This window comes from Manis javanica, chromosome 4 (genome assembly GCF_040802235.1).
Source record: "Manis javanica isolate MJ-LG chromosome 4, MJ_LKY, whole genome shotgun sequence".
In the NCBI taxonomy this organism is placed as follows: Eukaryota; Metazoa; Chordata; class Mammalia; order Pholidota; family Manidae; genus Manis; species Manis javanica.
Window position 1 is genome coordinate 43,927,279 of NC_133159.1, and position 25,796 is coordinate 43,953,074.

The 25,796-nt window shown below is 51.8% G+C and overlaps 1 protein-coding gene and 1 long non-coding RNA gene across 3 annotated transcripts in view; one reads left to right on the plus strand and one right to left on the minus strand.

Moving 5' to 3' along the window:
* Nucleotides 1-25,796, plus strand: part of ACOT11 (acyl-CoA thioesterase 11) — a 50,477-nt gene that overhangs the window by 881 nt on the left and 23,800 nt on the right. For both annotated transcript variants that reach the window (XR_005062252.2, XM_037021902.2), the window contains exons 2-3: nt 21,445-21,652; nt 22,655-22,724. Coding sequence is in view for 1 of the 2 variants with exons in the window: in XM_037021902.2 (XP_036877797.2) it covers nt 21,445-21,652; nt 22,655-22,724 (278 nt within the window). In the remaining variant the exon portion in view is untranslated. The remainder of the gene's footprint in view (nt 1-21,444; nt 21,653-22,654; nt 22,725-25,796) is intronic.
* Nucleotides 20,176-21,616, minus strand: LOC108402473 (uncharacterized). Its single transcript, XR_001854441.3, has 4 exons — nt 21,453-21,616; nt 20,838-20,994; nt 20,599-20,696; nt 20,176-20,471 (listed from the first exon to the last, which is right to left on the minus strand). It is a non-coding gene; the product is annotated as an uncharacterized lncRNA (long non-coding RNA).

Consider the following 25,796-nt stretch of genomic DNA (forward strand, 5'->3'; position numbering starts at 1 on the left):
GGCAGACTGGCAGAGGTTGGCTGGCCATAGAGTGGGTGTCCTCTGGGGATGCTTTCAGAAAAAGCCTTTTTAAAGGGAGCAGAGGAAAATAAAGAAATCTTGTATCCATCCCTTCCCTCCATGTGCATGGCCACCACTGGGCTCAGACCTCAGCACTGTCACCCACCCACACTGTGCCTTCTCCCTGCTTCCCTGGTCCCGTGTCCAGTCCCTCCCCCCTTCTGCTGGAGGGAAGCTTCTAAAAGGTAAATGTGATTCTTGCACACCTGCTCATTCCTTATGTGATACAAAGGGTCTTGGTAATCTGTTCCTGCCCACCCTCTGCCTCCTCCTTCTACCTTCGCTACCCCTCTGCACTTAGTATGGCAGCCATAGTGAACTGCTGGCTACTGCCTCAGTGTACCACCTTTGTTCTCTTCCCTGTGCTGTGGTATATACTCTGCTTTCTGCTAGAGTACCCCCAGCTTCCCCCTGCCATCTGCTAGTTTGTCTCCCTGGAAAGTTCCTTCTGAGCCCTCAGAGCTCAGCTCAGATGCTGCCTCCTCTAGAAAGCCTCCCCAGATTTCTCACAGCACAGCAAGCCTTAGTGTTTGCTCCTCCTGCTGCTGCTGGATTGTGTAGTAGACTTGCATGGCCATCTCTCCCACCAGCCAGTAAATTCCTCAAGGCTGCTGCAGGGGTGCCCAGCATGGGGCTGGGCATGGCCAGAGCCCCAGATAATGCCTAGTGAATGAGCAGACACAGGCAGCTTCTTAGTGAGGCCTGAGAGCAGCAGGGCTTCTCTGTGCCCTGAGGGCAGGGCCTAGAGCATCTTCAGGTGGGTGGGGCTGTCTGTGTCTTCTGTGCACTGTTATCTTTAACCCTTCACAGCTCTTTTCTTTTCCATTGAGACTCATCAGTAATTAGGGAGAAGGTGATTGGGGAGGGACTTATTATCATCACCATTTTTCAGAGGTAACAACAGTAGCAAATCCTTATACAGTACTGACTACACTAGGTACCAAACCAAACACTTTGCATATATTGACTCATTCAGTTCTCAGTGAGGTAGGTATAGTTATTCCCATATCCCAGGTGAGAAAACTGAGGCTCAGCTGTTGAGGACTTGCCCAGGATCACACAGGTAGGAAGGGGCAGAGCTAGGACTTAAAGTCAGGCAGTGTGGCTGCAGAGTTTGAGCTCTTTGGGAATCTTCAGCTCAGCCTGATGACAGTTCAAAGTGGGTTTCCAACACGCATGTCCCTACTCAGAGCCTCTCTGGCATTCCACTTCCACACACTGCTGCCCACCCCGAGTCTGGGAGTAGGAGTGCGTGTAGGGCATGGAAGTTGGGCCCACTAGGTGACAAAGGTGACCTCATGCTGGCTGAGTCACTCTGGCCTTGACTGCCACCTTTGGATCATCACATTCATGAGCAGTCTCCTTGGACTCCCCTTGCTTCCTCCCAAATTCCTGTAGTTCCCCAGGAATCCAGGAGGATTTGGGGCCATTTTCTGGGTTGTTACCAAAGCCATTTTTAATGAAAAGCAGGCAAACCAGAAACGCACCACACTTTTCACTGGGGATAAAGAAAGCCAGGTTAAACTGGGAACAGAAAGTGGGCCTCAGATAACCCACAAGACCTGCTTCACAGGGTTTGGGGGCCCTTGTCTGTATCTTGTGGCCCTGCAGACAGTGAGCATTTTAGAGTTGGATGGTTCTGACTTGTACCCACCACTGGGTACCCAGCAAGCACTTGGCACATGTGAGCGAGTGAGTGAATGAATGAGGTGATGAGTCTGCTGTCAAGCTGGGGGTGGAGGGGTAGAGGAGATCAGAGTTCCTGCTCCTGAGCTGGTGGAAGGGCCCCCTGTCCTGTCCCAGTCCTTGCCTCTCTCAGTGGAGACCCTTCTCCTTCCCCTTCCATGTGTCAGTCTGTATAGGGCACTGAGTTTCACACTCCTGGCCTGGCAGGGACCTGCTGGCACCCTGGTGGGAGGCTGGGAACCTCTGTTCAGCCTCGGTTCTAGCCCGATCCAGGTCAGCTCCTGGGAGCATTATTTACTCTGGAAATGGTGATGGGGCTGCTTGACCCAGTTCCCCTGAGAAGCCCTGAGCCGCTGGTGCTGCCGACAGGGTGGTGGGTCAGACACAATGTGAGAGTCTGTGTGTGTGTTCCTGCACCCACAGACCTACCTGCTGCTCCCACCGCCCGGCAGGGATCCCACTGCTCCACTCTGAACCTGACCCTGCCCCAGACCCCAACATCATTAGGGGTCTAGTTCAGAGTGTGGGGAGATTTAGGGCATAGTGTTTGGCCATCCCTGGATTAGAATCTTATCTTCACCCCATTGCTTTTATGTAACCTTCAAAACCTGGCTCAGCCATTATTTCCCCTTCCAGTCCCCATCCTGCTGCTCCCAGAATCAGTGGCGTCTCCTCAGGATGTTGTATTGACGTCAGTTGTTCCCTCTGCAGGGATTAGCATGGGGCAGGTGCAGAGTACACTGTGATGAACTCAGGCTGACAGCCAATGAGGGAGACACAATGAAAAGGTAGTCAAATAAATACACAATAAAAATCTAATAAGTGCCATGAATAGAAGTAATAAGAGTAAATGCCATATAAGTGCCATCTATGTGCCAAGCATGCATTAACTCATTTATTCCTTATAACAACTCTGTGAAGTAGATAATGTTGTCATGCCCATATTAATGAAGAAACTAAGTCAGAGAGGTTAAGTAACTTGCCCAAGGTTACACAGCTGTTCAGTGGCACTGCTGAGATTAAACTCAGGTTTCTGAACAGGGAACTGTGAGAGAATAATGAGGGAGGTCAAGGGACAGCTCTCTGAACAGAAACCCAGTGGCTGAGAAGGAAGCCCAGGGGAGAAGCTGAAAGAGCATTCCAAGCAGAGGGAACAGCACTGATTGGCAGGCTCCATGGTATAGGGCACTTGGTGCATCTGAGCGGCTGAATGGAGGCCAGTGTGGCTGGAGTAGGGTGAGCGAGGCCTGAGCAGCTGGAGGCTGTGAGGTGCTGCAGGCTGGGGGTGCTGGGCCTGTTGGCAGGGCTCGGGGTTCAGAGGGCTGGGGGTTGTATTGTCCTGCCACCAGGCTGTGCACTCCTTGAGGACGCTCTGGGCCCTGGCTTGGTGCCAAGGTGCGTAGTCCCTGCATACTTACTCCAGGGACCCAGGGAAACACATACTCAGGGTTCCTCTCCTCTGTATGACTGGCATGAAGGTCTCAGCCACCTGCCTGACCACCCTGAGCCCCCACAACAGGTGGGTGATGATAGGATCAGCCCCTGACACAGAGAAGTCAGAGGACGTGCCTGGGCTTGTACCAGTGGCGAGGGACCCAGAGGTCCTACTTGCTAGGCTGAGACCCCCTTCTCCAACCCCTGACTTGGGCAGGGAGAGATCTGGAGCCTCTGGGCACCCAGGAAGTGGCCTCACCGTCACACTCAGATCCGCCCCTCAGCGACTGCCGCCCACCTTCACATGCTGACTGTGCAGATTCCCAGCTGATGGCCCTCCCCTCTCCTCACACCCACCAGGGTTGAGGGAGGCCGCACCACGGCCCTTCACCCATGTCTGGTCCAGGTGGGGCCATGTGGCTGCCTGGCATCTCTGGACGGCTGCTCATGAGTCCAGAGACCTGCCTTAGGACATAACTCACTTCGCCCCACGGGCGTTGGTTTCCTCACCTGCGAACCAGGTCTGCTCCTACAGATTTTGCTAGACTGTTGGCAAGATTGAAGACTTTGAGGAATGTATAACTTGTCGTGTGACTGGCCATGGCAAATGCTGGCTCTTTTCTTTTTGTCTCATCTGGACTTCAGTTTCCTCAATGGGTGAGTGACAGGAGTCAGTTGGTTGGATGAGATGGTAAAAGCTAACTTTTGTTGAGTATCCACTAGGTGTCAGGCATATTTGACCTTCCCAACAGCTCTCGTAGGCTGCTGGCATTCATCTGGCTTTATGGGTAAGAAAACCAAGGCTCTGGCATGGAGCTACTTTGGGCTAGTTAGAGAATTCAGTCTTCTCTGATCCCTGGGCAGGAGCCCTGGTGCTGTGGCTGCTCTCCTTGTCCTGGCCTGACCTGGCTGAGCCGAGGAACTGACACTTCTGCCTTGTGCCTGCTCTGTCCTGTGCCTCCAGGGACAGTTGGTGCTGCCGGCTCCGTTCTCTGCCAACTCACTGGCTGTGGGCCTGTGTGCTCCTGCCATTCCCCAGGAGCAGCCTCCTGTGGATAGGAGGCAGCATCAGGGCAGTGATGGAAAGGACCAGAGTCCAGTGCTTTGGGGACAGAGGGATGAGTCAGAATGGACCCAGTGCTTTGGGGACAGAGGGATGAGTCAGATTGGACCTGTCCTCAGGTGCCCCCAGGCTGATGGGGAGACAGAGAGAGGTACACACTGATGATGACAGAGCAGCGTGGCCAGGCTGTGACAGACGGAAGCCCTCACCAACCTAGGTGCCAGGGCAGGCTCTCTGGAGAAGGTGATGAATGGTTAGCTGGCTTGAAAGCCTTTCCAGGTTAGGAAGCCTGGGCCAGGTGGAGGCACCTGTGTATGAGATGTGGGAAAGAACCTGTTCCACAAGGAATGGTGAATGCATTTGGCAGTGACCCCTAAGGAATCCCTCCCTGGCCCCCTTGTCCATGGAACATGCATATCCTGCCTGGGGCTTCTCCAATAGTAATTATTTGCCCCCAGCAAATCAGACATTAATTCTTAATGTCAGTAGACACTGAGCATTAAGCATCTCCTTTGGTGAGGATTCCCAATGAGTAGAAAGCTGTGGTGACAGGACAGGCAAAGTCCTGGCTCCCCACTTAGGGCAGAGTGCCCTTAGGCCAGGCCTCCACAGCCCGCCTCTCAGTTTCCTTGTCTGTGCAAGAGGGATTTGATGAGGATTACATGACATTATGGATATGAAGCTATTGGGTAATTATATAAAATATAGTAGGTGCTATACTGTGTAATGTGTATATAGGGACATAGTAGGTGCTCAAAAAATGATAGTGAGGGGGCTGGGGGAAGGGGAGATATTAGTCAAAGTGTACAAACTTCCAATTTTAAGAAGAACGAATTCTGGAGACCTCATGTACAGCAATGGTGACCATAGTTCACAATACAGGTTGTATACTTGAAATTTGCTCAGAGAATAGATTTCAAGTGTTCTCATCCCCACACTCCCCCAAAAAGGGAGACAGTAAGTAACCTAATCAATCAATTAGGTTGATTATGGTAATCATTTCACAATGTATATGCATATCAGAACATCACAGTGTGCAACCTAAATAGATGCAATTTTTATTTGTCATCTCAATGAAGCTGGAAAAAAATTATAGTGAGGCCCTGGGACTCTAGAGAGACCTGGGACCTGTCCCCTGTTGGGAGTTTCTCATCTCCCCATGTGTGCACTCACTTCACAGTCTAGGGAGCTCCGACACAAGCTGTACCTTGTCTGGTTGTTCAGAAGCCCAGTGAGCTGGCAGGCTGGCAGCGGCCCTTCCCCCGTGGCCCCCAAGAAGGCCACCACTCAGGTTGGGATGCTCACTGCTGGGGGTGGTGCTGAATGCAGGGCCTTTTCACTCCTTGGCATTGTTCTGTCTGTGACTCCCTGGACAGGCTGTGATCTGCCCCAGGGGTGTGGCCTGGCCAGGTGTGGCCGTGCCTGGAAACCGGTCAGAGGTCAGGAGGGAAACTAAAGCAGCGTCCTGTTTCCAGCACACTCCAGGGCTGAGCCAAACCAGGTGAGTCTCAGTTTTCCTTTGATCCCTTAGCGAGGACAGAGAGAGACCCAGCTCCTCGGCTGCCCTGGGAGGGACAGATGGACAGTTTGGGAGTCAGAATACTCTGGCCAGTTCTGGGCTAGTGGCTAACAGCTACCTATTTCCTAGCTTCGGTTTCCTTATCTGTAACATGGGGATGTGGGGGTAATAATGGTTCTTGTCACTCAAGTGTACTTTGTGCGAAGCAGGTTAGCACCATGCTGGCCTTTACATGAGGCAGATGAGTTTTAAGAGATCGAATGAGTTTCCTTTTCCTCAGCTATATATACAGTCTTTGAGAGCAGTGGGGTACATGGGAAAGGTGGGCCTAGAGAGAACAAGGAGCTCAAGGATTAGATAACTTTGGGGCAAGCATGGCATTGCTTCCCAGCGCCCTCCACCCCTACCCTAAGGGTCTTCTGGGACTCTGAGCTTATCTGGTCACCCAGTCCCCTTGCTTTTGGAGATAAAAATGAGTTTCCAGTAGCAAGACAAAGAGAAGGTGTGTCTTAGTGAACCAGTGCAGACTGGTTCTCTGCTAAGCAAACAGGAGAGTGGTGGGGCCGCGGTGGGTGGAGATTCTGAGCTGCTAGGATAGGTTGGGGTGGGAGTAGTTGGGGTGCTGAAACCCCACAGCCCAGGTACAATGGACTCATCAGAGGCTGTCCCCTTCAAGCTCTTCCTTCCTTTCACTTGGAAGGCAGGGGAGCCGGGAGACAGCCGATGAAGGGTCTCCAAAGTGCCAGGCTCTGTCTAGGAAGCCCCATGTACTGGGTGATCGAACCCTCTCCAGCGGTGTCCCCCCCGCCACGCCCCTGCCTGGCTTTGGAGTCAGACGAAACCAAGCCCAATGTCCCCTCTGCCTTTATTGGCCATGTGTTCTTGGGTATATCTTTCCATGCTACCTGTCTGAGTTTCCTTTTCCTCAGTTGTAAAATGAGGACTCCTGCTTCAGAGCGCAGTTAAGAAGTAAAGGACCCCCAAAGAATAGGCCTGGCACACAGTAGATGCCCAGTAAATATCAGCCATAGATTTCTAAAAAGCATTCTGCAAGCTTCTGCAAGGGTCATTCCTGGGCAGCCCCTGTCCTGTAGGCTGGCTTGGGGCCCCCTCCCACCCCGCCCAGTGCTCCCCCTGGGCCTCCTTTGTGGACCCCTCCTTCCCACCCAACCTCTAAACAGCTCTGTCTTCACTCTCTCCTTGATTAATGTCTGTTCTAGTTACTATGACTGTGTGACAAACTATCCCCAAACTCAGTTGCTTAAACAAGAAGTGTTTTTTTATATCTTGAGATTTTGTGGATCAGGAATTTGGGTGAGGCTTGACTGGGTGACTGTTGATGGAGGTTACTTGGTGGTGTCCAGCTGGTGGATGGGCTGGACCAGGGAGTCCAGGATGGCTTCGCTGGTATCTGGCCCCATGGCAGTAGTGGCTGGAAGGTTGGGCCGAGGTGGGCCTGGCATTTCATGCACCCCTGTGATGCCTTTTCTGTTTGATGGTCTCAGGGTAGTGAGACTTCCCATCTGGCAAGGGGCTCCATCGGAGCATGAGTTCCGAGAGACCTGGATAGAAGCTGCCAGAAGAGACCAGGATAGAAGATTGCCATTGCCCAATCTCAGAAGTCACCTGTTAAAATGTCACTAGGGGTGACCCAGATTCAAGAGGAGGGGATTGGGCTCAACCTGTAAAAGGAAGGAGCCGCAAAGAACTGAGAGCCACCTTTGACCCACCTTTGACCTTGTGGAGGCCTGTGGATCTTAAATGTCCGTATACTTTCACATCTCCATGTGCAGCCTCTCCTCCAGTGAGCTGCAGACTCGAGCATTCCGTCTTCTCCCTGATATCTCTTTCTAAGTGTTTAATAGGATCTCAGAAATTCTTTTTTTTTTTTGAGAGGGCATCTCTCATATTTATTGATCAAATGGTTGTTAACAACAATAAAATTCTGTAGGATCTCAGAAATTCTTGATTGCACCTCTGTTTATTTCTCCCCAACTCAGTACCCAACACCACCACGCACCAGCCATTTGTGTAAAGCCTGGGGCCTCCCTGCATCCTCCCTTTCTTTCACTGTCACATGGGGGTCCACCAGCAAGTGGTGCCAGCTCCGCCTCCCCAGTATGCACTGGGCCCATCATCTCTCTGTGTCTCCTGGGTCACCAGCCCACCCGAACTCCATCATTTCTCTGGGCTGCAGTGGCCCACTGAGGAGTCTCCTGCTTCTGCTGTCTCGCTCTGACCTGCATACCCTCACTGACCCCAACAGCGGAGTAACCTTAAAATGCAGGTCAGATCACCACCCTCCCCGCTACAACCTCCAGTTCTTCCCATCCAAACTCCACTGGGACTTACATGTCCTTGGGTAATGTGCACCCTAGTACTGCTCCGGCCCCCTTGGCTGTCCTGCTGTTCCTCTGTCATCCAAGCTGGTTCCCATCCTTCTTTGGGATCTCTGTACCCTCTGTTCCCCTGTCTGGAACCTGTGCCCCCAGAACCTTGCCCAGCTTCTCCTTCTTGTCATTCATTCAGATCTTGGCTGTGAAGCCTCCTGATTACATAGTCTAAAGTAGCTCCTCCCCATCCATCACCTTCTCTTTTTATCACATCTGCTGGTTTTTTAAAATCTTATACTACTTTTCTAAAATGATCTTGTTCCTTTATTTATTGTCTGTCCATAAGAGAAGAGCATCTTGTTCCCTGCTGTCTTCCCAGCCCCTTGAAGGGATGAATGGGGTTCTAAAAATGACCGATGTCCATCTTCAGCCAAAGTTGGCCTCTTTCTACCTTTGTCCACCCTGTTTGGTCTTGGTTTCACACCTTACTAGCACCTTCCTAGCCTCTGACCCAGCCAGACCTCAGATTTGCAGCCAGAGGCCGGTCACCAGGCCACACATGGCCCTGCCTCCTCACTGCCCCTCCTATGCCTGGTTGACCCTCCTGTGCCGTTCCCTGTCCGTCTCACAGGGCTGGGCCTCATGCTGCCTGCCACACCCCAGCTGGAGGCTGGCTCCTCCCTGCCACTGAATCATTGCTGCTCTAAGTGGCCTCACACGCACCACACGCAGAAGTCCTCTGTGGCCACAGGGCACCTGTTTGGTTGTAGCAAGAGGTGTCATTGCTGAGGCTGTGGACAGATGAAATCATGAGACTGTTTTTGCATTAACAACCACTAAGTTAGAGCCACCACAATAGGCATATAACTTAAAGTGATGGCAACAGAACGACTTAAATGCAGGCTAATACTATGAATCTTGTTCATTTTCATCTGATTGGGTTTATTATTTATATGTTGCAACCCTTCAGGTGGCCATCTATGACCAGATGTGTCCTCATTCCAGCCATTTGATCAAATGTTGAACAGAGCAGATGAATGTGGTCCTTTGGAGGCACCTCTCAGGTTCATGTTAGCACATTTTTACTGAGGACGTGCAAAGTTCTGAGTCTATGCAAATGCACAATATGCAAACTATGTCTATTCCTGCTCCAAATGACCTCTCCTCTTGTGCCTGAAATTCCTAGTGAACCTGAGCTGGTTTCTAGTGATCACTGCTTTTATTCCTTTGTGAGTAGTTTTGAGCCTTTCAGGGGCCTGGGAAATGAGAAGGTTTCCCAGAAGTTGTCAAGTCTGGTCAGACTGTGGGAGGACATCAGTGGGAGGCCTCCATGAAGTGCCACAGACTGTCCTGTTCAAGATCTTGATTCATAGCTTAAACGAGGCCCTGCTGGTAGACAGCATGTTCGGCTGCCAGTGGTTGTTCACAGAAGGGGCTAAAAGGCCTGTCTGCCCTCACCACTGCTGGGAGCTTCCCTGCCACACTCCTGTCCTCCTGAAGCCTGGACCCTCATCCCCAGGCTTGGCCTGGGGTCTGCAAAGGCAGCCGGCCAGTCATGGCATCGTCTCTTACACCAGGGACTTGTGCAGACCCTTCCTGGACAGGAAAATTTCTGGTATTGTTCAATAACGCCTTGTTTTTTAACAGCATGAAGAGCTGACACTTTTCAAGCACTTTCAATGGATCAAATCCTATTCTAAGCAATTTGCACATATAGTCTTATTGAACCTCTCTGTGATATTATTATTCCCATTTTATAGATATGGCAAGTGATGTTCAGGATGGCTTAAGTAAATGGCTTCAGCTTATATAGGGAGACAGAGGCAGGACCACGATTCCAGCACAGCCTGGGTCCACTGGGCCTTGCCCTGCCCCACCCCCCAGCTGCTGGTGCCTTCCTGTTTTTCCTTCTTTCTCTCTCTGCCCTGTTCATCATTTCTTCAACAGACCTTTCCTGTGGGCTCAAACTCCCCTAAGGCAGTGTAGGGCACACAGTGTAGGGCACACAGGCTGGGACAGATATGATAAGGGCATCTTGCAGCAGGGAGCTTGAGGCTGGGGAAAAGGCCTGGCTGGAGCAAGGCAAGGGCCCCTCCAAGGAACTGTTCGGCACACCTGCTCAGCTCAGCAGCCTCTGCTAGAGACCCAGGCCCAGCTCTGCATCTGTAACCCTTCCACCGGGTGACTTGGGGCCTCAGAAGCAGTGCCTTGAGGGTTGGTTTCCCCTCACTGGGCCTCATTCTGAGCAGGCCTCAGTGGTTTACTGAACACTGGGGGAGAAAAAGTGGTGTGCTATGGGATGGGGAAGCTGGGTGAGGTGGAGAGGAAGAGCATGAGTGGGTTGCAGGACTGGGGGCATCTGGGGCCTCAGAGACTGCAAGGAATGCAGAACAGGGAGGTGCTGCCTGAGGGGCTGGAAGAGGGGGCCCTGCTTGCTGGGCAGGGGCCTGCAGAGGCTGGAGAAGCAGCTGGGGCCTCCAAGGGGCCACCGGGCTGCCAGCTTCCTGGGGCAGGAAGTCCCAGCGGCAGCCAGAATCCTGCAGGGCTGAGAGCCTCTCAGGCCTAAAGAATGTGCAGTGCGGAGGTGAGAAGGGGGCCCCTTTCCTGAGTCCCTTACTTTGCCCTTTGCCAAGGTTGTGTGTGTGTGTGTGTGTGTCCATCCTCTCTTTTACTTGCTCTGTTCTTGACCCGCCTCTATGTGCTGACCTCATGTTTTTTCTATTCTCTCTCTTTTCCCTTCTTTCCCTCCTTCTCTCTCTCTGTAACCTCTCTTCTTCTCTCCACTTCCCTCTTCTCCGTCTCTCCCCCTCTTCCCCTTGCCTTCCTGGAGGGGACTTGTGGGGCCTGCAGTGCTGTGCCCAGCTCCACAGTAACTGAGGTTGCTTGCAGGATGGCCAGGCCTGGCCCATGGAGGCCACCTGTTGCCATGGTGACCCAGAGGCAGGCCAGGCAGCAGCCCTGGCTGTCCAGCAGGGAGAACACGAAGGACTCTAATGAGGACAGAGGCTGTGCCCGTTGTTCCCTGGCCCTGAAGGACCCATCCATGGCCAGGGGCTCCAGCATGGGTGTGTTGCCTGTGAGTGTGGGTTCTGGGCCGGGTACCATCAGAGTGGCTCCCCTGATGGGCCACATAGCGCAGCCAATTGCACTTGGGGTCAGATTGCCTGTGTTCAAAAACCTCTGGCCTCTCTCTGGGATTTACAGGAGGTAAGGAGTGGTAAGTAGCAAACAGCTCCAAGGGAGGCCGCTGTCAGTAGCGTGGGGGAGCAAGGGAATGCAAGAACACTGACAGGCAGACCTGCTCCTTTGAAGGGTCTACATCATAGGGGAGTAAGCCCCCTGTCTCTAGGAGTGAGCAAACTCATCTGGACACCACTGGAGGGGGTGTGGTAGCTGAGCTTCCTGCACCTGGGAGGGGCAGGTTAGCTGACCATGAGGTTTCCTTGCATTCCCGAGAGCTGAGGATTTGCAAAGCACAACAACTATACTCAGAGAGCTTGTAGTTTCCCCCCTGGCGACTGCCTCACTCCTCACCGAGCTGGGCCTTCAACATCCAGGATGAGTGCCGTGACCCTGGACTGTGGTGGAAGGGGTGCTGACACCATTGCTATCTCTTGGGGAGGACGTGAGGGTAGACAGGGAGGGAGCTTCATGTATGGTTCCTGACCTGGCATTTGTGGGTGAGGAAGGGCCCATGGCTGGCATAAAACCCGGACACAGCAGGAACCGTCCTGCCCATTCAGAAGAGAGGGGAGGTTCTAGCAAAGAGGCCAAGCAGCCTCAGCCTTTAAGTTAAACAGACCTGGGTTCCAGTCCCACCTTTGCCCTTTACTGGCTCTGTGATTGCGTGCAAGTAACTAACCCTTTCTAAGTCTCTGATTTTCCATCTGTAAAATGTGAACCATAACAGCATCCAACTATTAGGGCTGTGTGAAGATTTAACAAAATGATGCACATTAAATGCTCAGCACAGAGTCTAGTGCATACAAAATACTTCAACCAGTGGGGGTGGAGTGACTGTTCTCAATCTCACCTGCACACCTATCCTTTCCATTTTATGAGCTGGGGCCAGAGACATGAAAAACTTGCTCACACCCCATGGGTCGTTAGTCCTGGCACACACTGCAAGGATGGTGCCCAGATGAATCAGGGTGGGTGTGAGGGTGTTGGCTGAGGTTAACTGGAACCCCTGTCCGTCCCAGCCAGTCCCTCTTCCTGCAGGTTCTGAGCACCTTCCCACAGGCCCCTGTCCCCTCCATGTAACAGTATCTCCTAGGTAAACCCTATTCCACTTATATCTTCCCATCGAGACCTGCTCTAGAATGGGGTGAGAGGGCAGGGGTGGGAGGCTCGTCCACCCAGCAGGCCCTACTCAGACTCTCAAGAAGTGCTGGAATAAAAGGAGGGCAGAACCATCACAATTTACAAAGCATTTCCAGATGTTCCCTCCTTTGCACCTCAGGACAACTCTGCAAAGCCTGTGACGATCTCATTTTACAGATGAAGGAATAGGTACATAGCAGGTGCTCAGTTGTTCAACACAAGCATCCCTGGATGAAGGGGGAAGCAAGAGGCATGAGGCCCTGGGCTTCTGATGGCAGGTCTGTGATTCACGCGCAGCCTGCCCGACTCCAGATCCCATTGATCCACGCTGCCTCTCTTCTCCGCGTTTCCGTTTCCCAAAAGTGAGAAGCAAAGGCTGCTGGAGGCTGTGGTGTTTTGGGGAAGACAAGTCCCCATGCAGCCCAACCACTGCATCCTCTCTAGCCTCGCTGAAACAATGCTCCCTCACATGTGCAGGGCTCTTCACAGTTAGCTGGATGCCTTTGGTTTGGGGATCTCCTTTAATCCTCACACTATTCTTGAATGGAGATGGTGTGGGGGGATTTGTGTTTTCTTGTCCCAAGGAGGAAACAACTTCGCAGTAATTTACCTGAGGTGTGCCTTACTCTAAGACCTTTCACTTAAGACCTTGGATGGAGACCCCCATGCCTCAGTTTCCCCATTCATCCAAGCAAGCAGTCTCCAAAGCCCTTTTCCTTCTCATTATGGAGCAAAGGGCTGTAGTAAAGAGAGGCAAGAGGCCTGCCCTTAAGTTTGGCTGTGTGCTTCAGAGTTTGGGGATGTTGGACAGGACTAGGGACTTCTCTGGGCTCCCTGTGTACCTCGCCAGTGGTAACACCTCAGATGTCTGTCCAGTGCTCAGATGCAGTACAAATGAGAGAGCATTCAGAAAATGCCTTCCCCACCCGGTCTAGGGCCTGGCAGGCTCAGTAGGGCCGTGGAGTTCTTAGAATCACCTGACAGAGTGGGTGTCATATTTCAGACAAAGGTTATTTTTACCCTTAGGGGTGGAGGGAGGCAGGTGATGTTCAGGGTCTCTGCTCTAGAATGGGGTGAGAGGGCAGGGGTGGGAGAGGGCCTCTCGAGGGACCCCTGCCTGACCTCATGGCCTGCGTTCTCCCTGCCTACATGGGATGACACTACTGGGAACTGGAGACCCACTGAACAAACTCATTCAGTTGACCCACAAGCTCTCTGATGGGCTCCATGGATACTTGGAGTAGAGAGACCGGGCTCCTGCCTGGTGGGTCTTTTGGTCTGGTGTCAACCAAATACTCCCACAGTGAAATGAACATTGGTCACAATGGAGAGCATTACAGAGGGGAGTTCACCATGTCTGGAGCATAAGGAAGGGCAAGAGATAAAGGAGCTCAGGAATGAATAGCATTACACAGGTGAGGAGTAGAGGGAAGAGTGCTCCAGACAGAGGGAATAGCATGGGCAAAGGACAGGAGCTGAGAGGTGGCAGGATGAATACTAGGAACTGCAACAAAGCCCTCATTGCTGGGGCCGTGTGTGAGCAAGACTGGAGGTATGGTAGGTGTGGTCAGCACAGGGCCTCTCAGGCCTTGTTAAGGAGTTCCTCCTGGGAGCCAGACTCTTTCACGGTTGGCAAGAGCCTTGGAGACTATCTAGTTAAATGCCCCATTTGACAGATGGGGCAACTGAGGCCCAGAGAGCTAATAGTAAAACCTATGCTTTTAACCATATGCCAGGTGCCATGTTAAACACTTTGCTTCCAAAATTTTTTTTTTAAATGTAGGTGGTATTTTACATTTAATTTAAATTAGCAGACTTATTGATACTCATCTAAAATGTCTTTCTTGAGAATTAAAAAAATGATTTATCAAGGTGAAATCCACACAGCATACAATTAACCATTTTGAAATGTACAGTTCAGTGGCATTTAGATTTAGTCTATTCACAATGTTGTGCAACCACCACCTCCATGTAGTTCCAAAACATTTTCATAACCCCAGAGTAAACTCCCTTACCTATTTTGCAGCTTCTCCCCATTCCACCTCTGCCCAGCCCCTAGCAACCACAAATCTGTCTCCTGACTCTATGGGTTTATCTGGGATATTTCATATAAATGGAACCATACAATGTGTGACCTTTTGTGTCTTGCTTATTTCACTAAGCTTAATAATTTTGAAAGTCCATGTTTTAGCATGAATCAATACTTCACTCTTTTTTTTATGTCTCATATTCCATAATATGTATATGCCACAATCTGTTTATCCATTTATCCATTGGTGAACATTGGAGCTGATTCCACCTTTGGGCTATTATGAATAGTGCTGCTATGAACATGACATTGTTTCAGTCCCTGTTTTCCGTTCTTTTGGGTATATACCTAAGATTGGAATTGCAAGGTCATATGGTATTTCTATGCTCAACTGTTTGAGGAGCCATTGAAGTATTTTTTACAGCAGCTCCAGCATTTTGTATTCCCACCAGCAATGTACAAGTGTTCTGTTTTCATAATACCCTTGCCAACACTTGTTATTTTCTATGATTTTGAATATAGCCATCTGGTGGGTTCACTATCTTTAAAATCCTCACTATAATCCCAGGTTCTTTTATTATCCCCATCTGATAGATGAGAAAACAGGTAAAATGCCTTGTCCAAGGTCTTCTGGGATGATGAGCTGATAAAAGTTACATTTATGTTCAGCCTTATAGGGAGGCACTGAAATGAAAATGCCCCATCAGTCTCTATGTCCAAAGGAGAAATGAGGCTGGACTGAGGAAGGCTTGGCCTTAGCTCAGAGGCTCAATTACATTCCCTAACCTGCCTCCCTTCTCACTAGACTGGGGGCACAGGGTGGGATTAGAAGCTGGGAGACCCTCCTAGAACCCCCATCCTAGGAGAGCACAAGAGCTAGCTGTCAGAAGGGGAATACCTACCATCTGATCAGCCTGCACCAGCCTGTCATGTCTGCATGGGCAGTTGGGACCCCGGCCTGTGTTCTCTGTGGCTACTGACTGGCTGTGTGACTTGGGGTAGTCTGCTTCCTCTCTCTGAGTCTCAGATGGGAAGAATCTCTTCCATCTTCTCCATCTCTAAGGCCTATGGAAATCCTATAGAGATAAAAGTAAACATGGACTTTGGCTGGTGGGTCTGGGTTGTCTTAAGCTCTACCACTTTCCAAGTGCTCAGAAGCAATGTACCTCCTCTCAGCCTTGGTTTGTTCATCTGTAAAATGGGTAGAACAGCTATGGTTCTCAGGGTAGATACTGCACAGGATAATTACTGATAAATAAAGATAAGCTTTGAAAGCTCCTAGCACAGAACTTGATACATAATAGGTGTTCAATAAATGTTAATTGAATGAATGGCATATAGGAGTTACTTAATAAAAAATAATGGTTTAATTCTCTACCTTTCCCACTCCAAAACCTTGAAAAATGTTTAAGTGCCAACCCACCCTGTAGCTACCAGTACAATGAGGATGTATGTATAGGGCACTGGGGACCATTATTTATCTTCTAGAATGAAGATATGATCTGATGTTATATGACAATCAGAAACCTATGGAACAGCTCACTGGCATCCTGCTCCCAGTGCTCAGGCTGGCTTCATAGACAAGTGCTCTTTCTTTTTACTTACAAGTTGTGTACCCACTGCTACCCTTTTTTGCCTTGTCTCCTGGGAATCTCAAAGCCAAATGTAATTCTCTATGGCAGCATCTTCGTGCAGCTGCATTCCTAACATAATCCTCTGCCCCCTTATTTGGTCCCTTAGCTCTGTCTGCATTTTGGCTCCTGGTGCATGTGCAGCCTGTGTGCGCCCTGTGTGCCTGGGCGGGATGCCTCAGAGCCTTTTTTGGAAAGAAGGTAGGGAATAGGCCTGAAGGAGAGATTAGGATGTTGACATGTACTCCTGCCTTGCGGGTGGGGAACCACCGGGAGGCGGTCCCAGTCTCTGGGAGAGGCTGGAGCTGCCTTTGTGGGGGTAGGACGTCCAGTCTGGCAGCTCTTGCACTTTGCCTGGCTGCCTTTCAGGGGGCTGGACTGGTGGTGCTGGGGGTGGGCCAAGGCTGCTTCTTCCTGCCCCTTGGGGGCCCACCTGCTTTCCAGTGCCCTACCTCATCCTCCAGAGAGGCAGGGAGGGAAAGTAGGGGAATTTGGGCTCTGATCCTGCTCTGCTATTGCTGGCTTTGTGAATTCTCGCAGAACCTCTCAGATGGCTGCAGTCTTGCCCCTTCATGGGAGGTTCTGGGGAACTCATGGGTGAAAGAGGACGATGTCCAGTGTGAACTGCGGGTCCTTCCCAGCTATGTTTCTGTAGGAAACCCAAACTCATTTTGTAATGCTAACCCTACGTGCTCAATAAATGTTGGTCATATGGTAGGCATGTGCTAGGAGCTCTAAGCACTTGATCTCATTTAATTTCATCCCCACAATGGTCCTTGGGGTAAGTATTATAATCCCATTTTTACGGACGAGGAAACTGAGGCCCACAGAGGTTGAGCAGCTTGCCCTGAGGCCACGCAAGATAGTTGTGGAACTGGACTCGAACCCAGACCAGGCTGACCCCCAAGGCCTGGGCACAACCTGGGTATGGTAGGTTATTTGAGAGGTCACCCAAGCCTACCTCTCCCTGCCAGGGAAGGTGGGCCTCCTCTGCTCTAGGCCTGCTGCTCCTGAAGGTACTCAGATCTCTCTGCTGGCTGGTCTTAGTTGTTTTCTGGCCATAGTCCTTTCTGCGAATCTTCCATGGTTCCTGGAGACTCCTTGGCCTCTCTCTGTCTGTCTGCACCCACACAGGTGCCTAGCACTTTGCTACCTGCCCCCCCCGTGTCCTGGCGGTTCACATCACATAGCCACTGCCATCGCCTCTCCTCCTGTCTGCCTTTCTTCACATGCTGTCTGCACCTCAGAACTTCCTTGTCTTTAGTCTCAGCTCCAAGGCTTCCCCTGTCATTAGCTTTTGCCTTTCCTTTCTTCTTGTATAGAATGTACTGGGCACCTGCTCTGCAGCAGGCCTGAGCCTGTTGCACTGCAGGGACGCCTGTCTGCTGGGGGAGGTGGCTCTGGAAACCGTGACTGCACAGCGTGGTCAGTGCTATAGTGGACAGGAGAGGCTGCAGGGGTCGGGGAGGGGGCCCTAACTCTCCCTGGGGAAGGAGCAAGGGTTGGGGGAAGAAGAGGAGGAGGGACTCTTGTGGCAGATGTGACAGGTGAAGGGATCCTGTACAGAGACAGCATCCACATGGTGTGAGAGTGGAGCTGGGGGCTGCGGTGCTCTGAAGAGACACATGTGGTCTGGAGCTGGGAGAGCAGCCGTGGGGGGTGCTGGCAGGAGCAGAGTAGTGCCTTGATCCTTAGACAGGTAGGGAGTCATTGAGGAGTCTTGAGCAGGGGAGGTGCCTGGTCAGGCTTGCTCTTCAAAAAGGTCTGGGTGGTCGTAAGGGACAGAACGAAGTATTATGGGGGGAGGAGGTATAAATATTGGACCTAGTGTCCCTGCAAGGCAGGACACAGTAAGTTATGGCTGTCTGGTTGGTAGATTTGCTTGTTGGAAAGATTCCTTGCTTGCTGCTTTGTGGCTGGAAGGAGGTGGAGAGACTGGTGGCCTGTGGACAGTCTGTGGAAACAGATCAGCCAGCTAGCAATGCGGGGGCCTGAGCTGAAAGGCAGTGGGGTGGCCTGAATTTGTGGAGGTTGGACCACTGGGACTTGGCTACTCAAGATTGGGTCTATTGGTGTGGAGTGGTGGTTAAGTTGCCTAGAAGGAACTGTGGCCCAGGAGGGCTCATTCTGTCTCCCCAGCTGTGTGATCCTGGACCAGCCTTGCCCTCTGTGTGCCTCAGTCTCCCCAGCTAAGAAAGGATTGGGTGAAGTGCCTCTTCTGCTCTGACCCAGCCGGTCTGTGGTCTGACTGTGGCTCAGGGGGAAGGACACAGGCCTGTGGTGTAGCCAGCTGAGGTCTAGTCTGGGGTCATCAGATCTGCAGGTCTGCTGGCGCCTGTGGCCAGGGCCTGGCACAGTGGCTATTGAAGAGGGCACGCCTGTGACCCCCAGATGCCCTCCCAACCTTCCTGGTGGCTCTACTACCCTTGTCAGCTTTCTGGGCTCGGCCTGTCTGGCTGCCCTGGGCCCTGACCCCATCCAGGGCCTCTGCTCTCTGTGTGACTGGTCTTAGGGGCAGTGGCCCGGCTCTGAGGCCCCATTGGCCGAACCCTGCCTGGGCTGCACACACCCCTGCCTGCGTGTGCTGGCTGCCCGCCCACTGCGGGACTAGGAGAAGGCCTGGCCTCCCCTGATGTGGGCAGACTGCGTAGGAGCCAAGGAAGGAGTTGGAGTCTGAGAGGCTGTGCCTGGGGCCAGTGGTGCAGCTCTGTCCCTCCACCTGCACCCTGCCGGGGGACTCTGTACCCTTCTCTTTAAGTGCACTGGGAGGACAGCCACAGTGCTCCTTGTCCCTCAGTTTGCCTGGAGTAGTAGTGGGAGCTCAGAGCCTTGTTTGGAGGAGCACAGTACTTCCTGTCTGACGGGGAGACAGGGCTCCTTAGCTTTCTTTTTGGAAGGCTCAGCTAGGCTGCTGGAGCCCTGCAGGGTTACCTTAGGGTCCTGGAGCCAAGGCTGGGGTATCTTGGGAATTGGCAGTCTCCTGCCCCTGCCTGCCTAGTAAGTACCGATGAGGCCTCAGGAGGTTAGGGGACTTGCTCAGTGTCACATACCACTTGAGGGGCAAGGCTAGGATTTGACCTCAAGTGTGTTTCTGGTTGTCTCACCACCAATCTTTGATGAGGTCCTACTGTGTGCCCTTCTAAGCATGAGCACTAGAGTAGGAGCTTCTTAAAGGAATTAGAATGACTTATCTTTGTATTCTCAATGTTTGGCCTAGGGCCCAGTCCAGAGGAGGTGCTTGGTGAATGAATGAATGAATGAATGAATGAGTGAACAAGGTGAGGTCCTGCCTCCAGGCAAGTAGTCCAGTTGGAAGATACGAACTCCTTTCCACAGAGGCTGGTGGGAATCAGGGTTGACCAGATGAGAAGCCAAAAGAGGACTGGAACTCAGGTGTCCTGACTGCAGGGATTTTTCCATCCTCACTTTCCTCATCTGTAAGATGGGGTGAAGAGTCCTCACCCTCTGCCTTCCTTGTGAGGACCCACTGAGGCAGTGGTATGGAAAGAGGCACAGGAACACTGTGTGTGGGCTTCCCCGTGTGCATGCCCAGAACTGCCCAGAAACCTAGCAGTCGGCTCCCTTTCTTCTGCCCTTCTAGCCTTTGCATCTTGCCTCCCCCATGTCCCCAGCTTTCTCCAGGACTTCTTTCTGGAATGTCCTGTCCAGAATCCCTGGCTGTGGGAGGGATTTGGGAGGACGGTGGGTGAATGGAGTCTGCCTTCCTTTTTGCTCTCCTGTCTCCCACACCCAGAAAGCCATCCACCCACATCCACATCCATGCAGGCCCCCAGTGCGCACCAGGCCAGAAATGCCTTGGCAGTGGTTACCATGGTGATGGGTCCTGCTGCTTGGACCAGAGCAACCTGCTAGACTCTTGCAAGAGCCTGGCAGCCTGTCACCCCACAGACCCCACCCAGGCTGAGAGCTCCTGGGGTGGCTGCCCCCATCTCTCTTCCCTCAGTGCAAGGTACCCAGGGGCTCTCAGGAATGAGCTGCTTCCCTGGGAACCCAAAAGCTGTTCTGGGTCAGATAGGCCTGGTTCAAATCCAAGTTCTACCACTTAGGGGTCAGTGATGGTGAACTTGTCACCTCAGTGTGTTTTGAATTTATTGAATTAACTATGCACGCCTCATGGGGAGAATTATCCAAGGAGTACAGACCCCGCAGCATGAGAACCGTCACCGCCCCAGCTGTCCCTGCCCCCACGTGGAGCTGTAGCAGGGCCGGCACTGGGTCACGCTTGTTGCTGCTGAATCCTGGCTCAGGGCCCTGGGCTCCTCAGGGCTCCGGGAGGCCCTGCAGGCAGTGTGGTGTGGTGGGTCGGCCTCAGACTCTGCAGCCAGACCTCTGGGGTCACCACTGGTTGGTCTTTGAGACTTAGGTTCCTCGTCTGTAAAGCAAGGATAGTAATGAACCTACCTTGGGGTCTGTTGTTGGGTAAAATTAGCACATGTGAAGTGCTAAGAAGAGAGTCTGATACTTAGTAAGTGCTACATAAAGTTAATGGTGACGGTTACCACCACAGTCGGAACTGGCCACAAGAATCGGAACTGTTGTGCCTGGGTCCCTGTCATTTTTCTCACACAAGCAGGTGTATTCGGCTCTTGCTCACAGTCTGAGAAGGGAGAGCAGGCCAGAGAGACAGATGGCAGGTTGCCTCCCCCTCCCCAGCCCACCCCATCCAAGGACTGCCGGGCATTCCCCACCGCTTCTGTCTGGGGACGGTGATAAACTGGGCCCCGAGCAGAAACTCTACCTCTAATTCATGAGTTGCAAGATTTTCTCTGCTGGTTCTCCAGCTGGCAGCCCCGGCCTGGATCAGACAGCTGTCAGTGACCTCCAGAGCCCATCTAGTCAGGAGAGCCAAGTGCTGAAGAGGTGCTGCTTCTGATGTCATCTGAAGATCAAGGGTCCTTGGAGGGTGGAATAGGAGCTGCTTCTTAAAACACTTTATTGGAGCAAATCCCCAGGCTTGACTGCTATGGGGCTCACTGTATAGAGAGGGGGACTCTTTCAAGAATAAAGGTCAGTCTGAGGCAAAACTTCAAAAAGCTGGCCCATAAGCTAAAGGGAGGAGCACGAAATTCTCTGCATGATTCTCCTCTCCCTTCCCCACCCTAGGGTCCAAGGTCGAGTTAACATGGAATTGTTGGCCAAAAGGAAATTGGGCCTAAATGACATCTAGAGAGTCCCTCGGGGTTTGAGACCCTGGGCTAGAGGTGCTGGCCACACTTGGAGTTGGGGTCTGGTGGGAGGTGGCCCTGGGGTGCTCTCTCCTCTCCCCCCGGCCCTCAGGTCCTAGGGAGGGACAGACCCAGGCCACCCTGCTGTGAGCTGACTTCTCTGTCCCTCCCATTCCCCAGGGCCTCACCTCCGTGTTCTCCAGCCACACATCCCGGAAGTCGGCCTCCAGGGCCGAGAAGTGTGGAGCCATGGCAGATGGCGAGGTGTACCGGAACCCCACAGAGGTGCAGATGAGCCAGCTGGTGCTGCCCTGCCACACCAACCACCGTGGAGAGCTGAGCGTCGGGCAGCTGCTCAAGTGGATCGACACCACAGCCTGCCTGTCTGGTGAGGCTACTTGGCACAGCCATCCCCACCTGCTGGCCCCACACACCCAGGGCAGGCCTTGATTTTCAGAGATAGTCCTGTCCCCTGAGTGCCACACTCGCTCCTCCTCCTGACCTTTGCTCATGCTGCTCCACCTGCCTGAAATGCCCTCTCCAATTTCTGGTTGCTCAGCACCGGCACACCCGCTCTCCCTCCAGCTCTGAGTGTTGGCCCTGCACCCTTAGGTCCCTGCTCTAACACAGCACAGCCTTAAACGTGGCTAACCCAAAATTGGCTCGAGGGTGCCTGCAGGAGAGGCTGTGGCTGTCCTTACCAAGCTCCCAATACTGAGCTGAGGGAGCCGAGTTGAGGTCATTTCATTCCTTTTGGTGTCCTGGTATTTTCCAACCCACAGGGAGCTTACAGACTGGTGGGGAGCACAGAGAGATGACCTGCCTGCCCCACCCCAGTACGGTCTGATGGGGGCTGGGAAAGAGAGGCAGAACTATATCTGCAGGAGAATAGACCAGAGGCCCTGACCCAGCTCTGGGGGCAGGGGAGGGATTCCCCAGGGACCCAGGCAGGTGAGCAGAGTCCTGAGGGTAAGAATGACTCAGGCAAGGAAGCAAAGGTGGGTGAGATTGACTGGGTAGAGGTGTGGGCACTGAAGATGCTGGGGTGTAGAATAGCATGGCATATGCACTATTCACTCATCAGCTACTTCTTCTGTCCACTGTGTGCCAGGCACACACAGAGTCCTGTTCTGGACTGGGTCAAGCAGGGAACAAGATGGGCAAGAACCCCTGCCCTCTAGTAATTGCAGTCTGGCAGAAAGGAGTGACACTGGGCAGATACAACCCAGGTACATAAAACAGGGTCCGGGCATAGTAAGTATGGTGAAGAAAAATAAAGAAGGCTGGGGGTGTGGGTGAGGAGGCACTGCCTTAGTTTGGGTGGTCTGACGTTTGATCAGAGGCTTGGGTGATATGGGGAGGCTGCTAACACATGGCTTTCTTCCGCCAGCGGAGAGGCACGCTGGCTGCCCCTGTGTCACGGCTTCCATGGACGATATCTATTTTGAGCACACCATTAGGTAAGTGGTCCCTCCTGCCTCATGGTCCTTCTGGTCTGTCCACCACAAGCCCAGGGCCCCGCTCTGTCTCCATGCCTGGTCAGCCTGTGTGCCACCAGGAGCCTGACCCACTAACCGAGGGTCTTTGCAGATGGAGGGGGAGCAGCCTCTGTGGAGCAGTGACTGATCTGCCTTGTCTCTGGGATGGCTGTGGGCTAGAAGCAGGCTTGCTGGTGGGTGCTGTGGGGTGGGTCCCTCAGCCAGGTTTGGAGGGAGCCTGAGACAATGTCATGGGGTGTTGTGTGCATCTGGGGAGGTTATTCTTTCTCTGAGCCTCGGTTTTCTTATATGCAAAATGGAAGAGATTGGACTTAGTGAATGCCTTTTGAGCCCCAGCATTCTCTGTGGGTCATTGGTCACTGGACTGTAGGGAGGTCCCTAGACAAGGTGCCTTGGCAAAGCCTGAGCCAGAAGCTTGGGCCATTCAACCTCTGCTCACACACCTCCAGGGATGAGGAGCTCAGTACCTTCCGGTTTTGTTTTGTTTAATATTTGTACTGGTTAGAAAGCCTTCCATCACACTGTGCTGAGCTTCGTCTGCATAGCTTTGCTGGCACCCAAAGCACATGTGGAGCCCCTGCTGAGGGACAGGCTGCGGGCTGCATACAGTGCCCCTGCCTCCAGCCTGCTTCTTAATCACCACCAGAGCCCAGGACATCAAGTGCCTAGGGTTCATTCAGGACTTCCTGGGACCCAGTGTGCTACAGTGAAGGAAAACATTTGGCCATACCCTGTATTCATTTATTCTGTCCTTCATCACTATTTGCTCCTTTTCCAGACCAGGGCCCATTGCTGATTTTGGGTGTATGGTCACAACAGGAGCATAGTCCCTGTGCCCCAGGGTCTCCCAGTCTGTAGGGAGGCAGACATAGAAACATAATTTCAATTCAGAGGGGTAGGTCTCATGCTAATAATGATCTCTGACATACGTGTGCTTTGTAATACTTTTTCTAAATATCTTTAATTTCAGAATAGTTTTTTAAAAAATTTTGTTATCATTAATCTACAATTACATGAAGAACATTATGTTTACTAGGCTCCCCCTTCACCAAGCCTCCCCACACACCCCATTATAGTCACTGTCCATGAGTGGAGTAAGGTGCTGTAGAATCACTACTTGTCTTCACTGTGTTGCACAGCCCTCCCGATGCCCCCCCACATGCTAATTATACATGCTAATCGTTCAGAATAGTTTTTGATCTACAAAAAGTTGTATCTTTGAAGGCAGTACAGGGAGTTTCTATATACCCCATGCTCCACTCCCCAATTGTTAACATCTTACGTTTGTAAGACCTTTGTCACAATCATAAATCAATAGTGATGCATTATTTGTAATGCCTTTTTAATGTATTAACTTATTCAATTCTCAGAACAGCACTATGAGGTCCTGGCTATTAGTATCCTCATTTTACAGATGAGGAAACTGAGGCAGAGAGAAATAAAATAACTTGTTTAAGGTCATACAGCTAGTGAAGGCCCCAGGATATGCTACCAGGCAGGCAATCTGGCCCCAGAGCCCTTGTTCTTATTCAATGAACTACATTTCCTATATGTCTTGGGGTGGGGTGTAGTGGCACAAAGAGTAATCAAATGGGCTCCCTGAAGAGGTGTTTGAGGTGGCTCCAATACTGTCAGACTGTGTTTAGTGGTACTTTGAAGGCTAGTGGAACTGTGCCCCAGCCAGCTGTAGGTCTCTGCCTCCAACACAGTTTCTGACACTCAGAGGAGCTAGAGAGGAGAGGGCTGGGGCTGGGGTGTGCTCATGCATGATGGACGGACCTGCTACAGGACCCAGTGCAGTGAATGTGAGTCTGGGCACAGTAAGGCGTGGGTGGAACAGAAAGCCAGAGAGGATCCTGGGAAGGAGGGCAAGCTGGGGAGGGGCCTGGATCACACTGGTGGCTAGCAAAGGCCTGCTGTACTTGGGGAAAACTGGAGAAGGTTTTTTTTGTTTTTGTTTTTGTTTTTCTGTTTAAAAATATCTCAAAATGTCTCCCTAAGGGGTGAAAACTCTTTTTAAACATAACCTTAACACCATTACCACATTACCTTACCTAAACAAAATTATCAATAATGTCTTGTATTAAATATTCAGTCAGCATTCAATTGCCCACACTGTCTCCCAGTTTCTTTATTTTGTTTTGCTTCACAGTTATTTTTGTTGTTCAAGTCAGGATGCAAATAATGTTGCAATTGTTTGCTGTGTCTCTTAGGTTGTTGTTGTTACTAATCTGTAGGCACTAAACCTGCCCACATTTGTTCCCACATCTCTTTTTTCTTTTTTCTTGAAATTGATTTGGTGAGAAAACCTGGTCCCTTGCTCCCTAGAGTTCTCTGTTGTCTGGGTTTTGCTGGTAGCATCACTGTGAAGTCATTTGACATGTCCCTCTGTCTCCTGAGGGTCCTGGGGAAGGGCCTGCACAGAGCTTGCTTTGTGTATGGGAGCCGCCTCTTTGTGATGTGAAGAATATGTCCTCTCACTTGACCCTCAGGGCTCATGCATTCTCTGTGCTCTACAGACAAGGACATAAGCTCAGAGAGGCAAAGTGACTCACCCAAGTTCACACAACTTGGTGTGTGATAGTCACAGTAAAGCTTGACTGGAACTCAGGCCTGTGTGGCTGTTTACATTGTGTCCACTGCTGCTACCTGCCCAGCAGGCCCTTTGGGAGGGATGCTTCCTAGCCTTGGGGAGGAGGCTGTGTTACTTAAGGAAGAAATTAGCATGGGCTCTCCGTGTTCATGAGCCAAGGCTCAGAGAGGTGAAAGGACTTGCTCAAGGTCACATGGTATTGAATGGGGCCAGCATCCCAGCCCGCTGCTGCCATATCCCTACACTCCATCTGCAGGGCACCGTCTGCTGCCTCCAGTTAGGCACAGGGCAGGCTAGGTTCCTCCTTCTGGGATTCTGACTGTTCTTCAGGACATGGGACTCATTTCAGAGAGATAGGCTGCTATTGGAAAGAGTGGAACCAGTGTAGTCAACAGAATCAATCTAGAATCCTGGCTCTGTCACCTCTTAGCTGGGTGGCC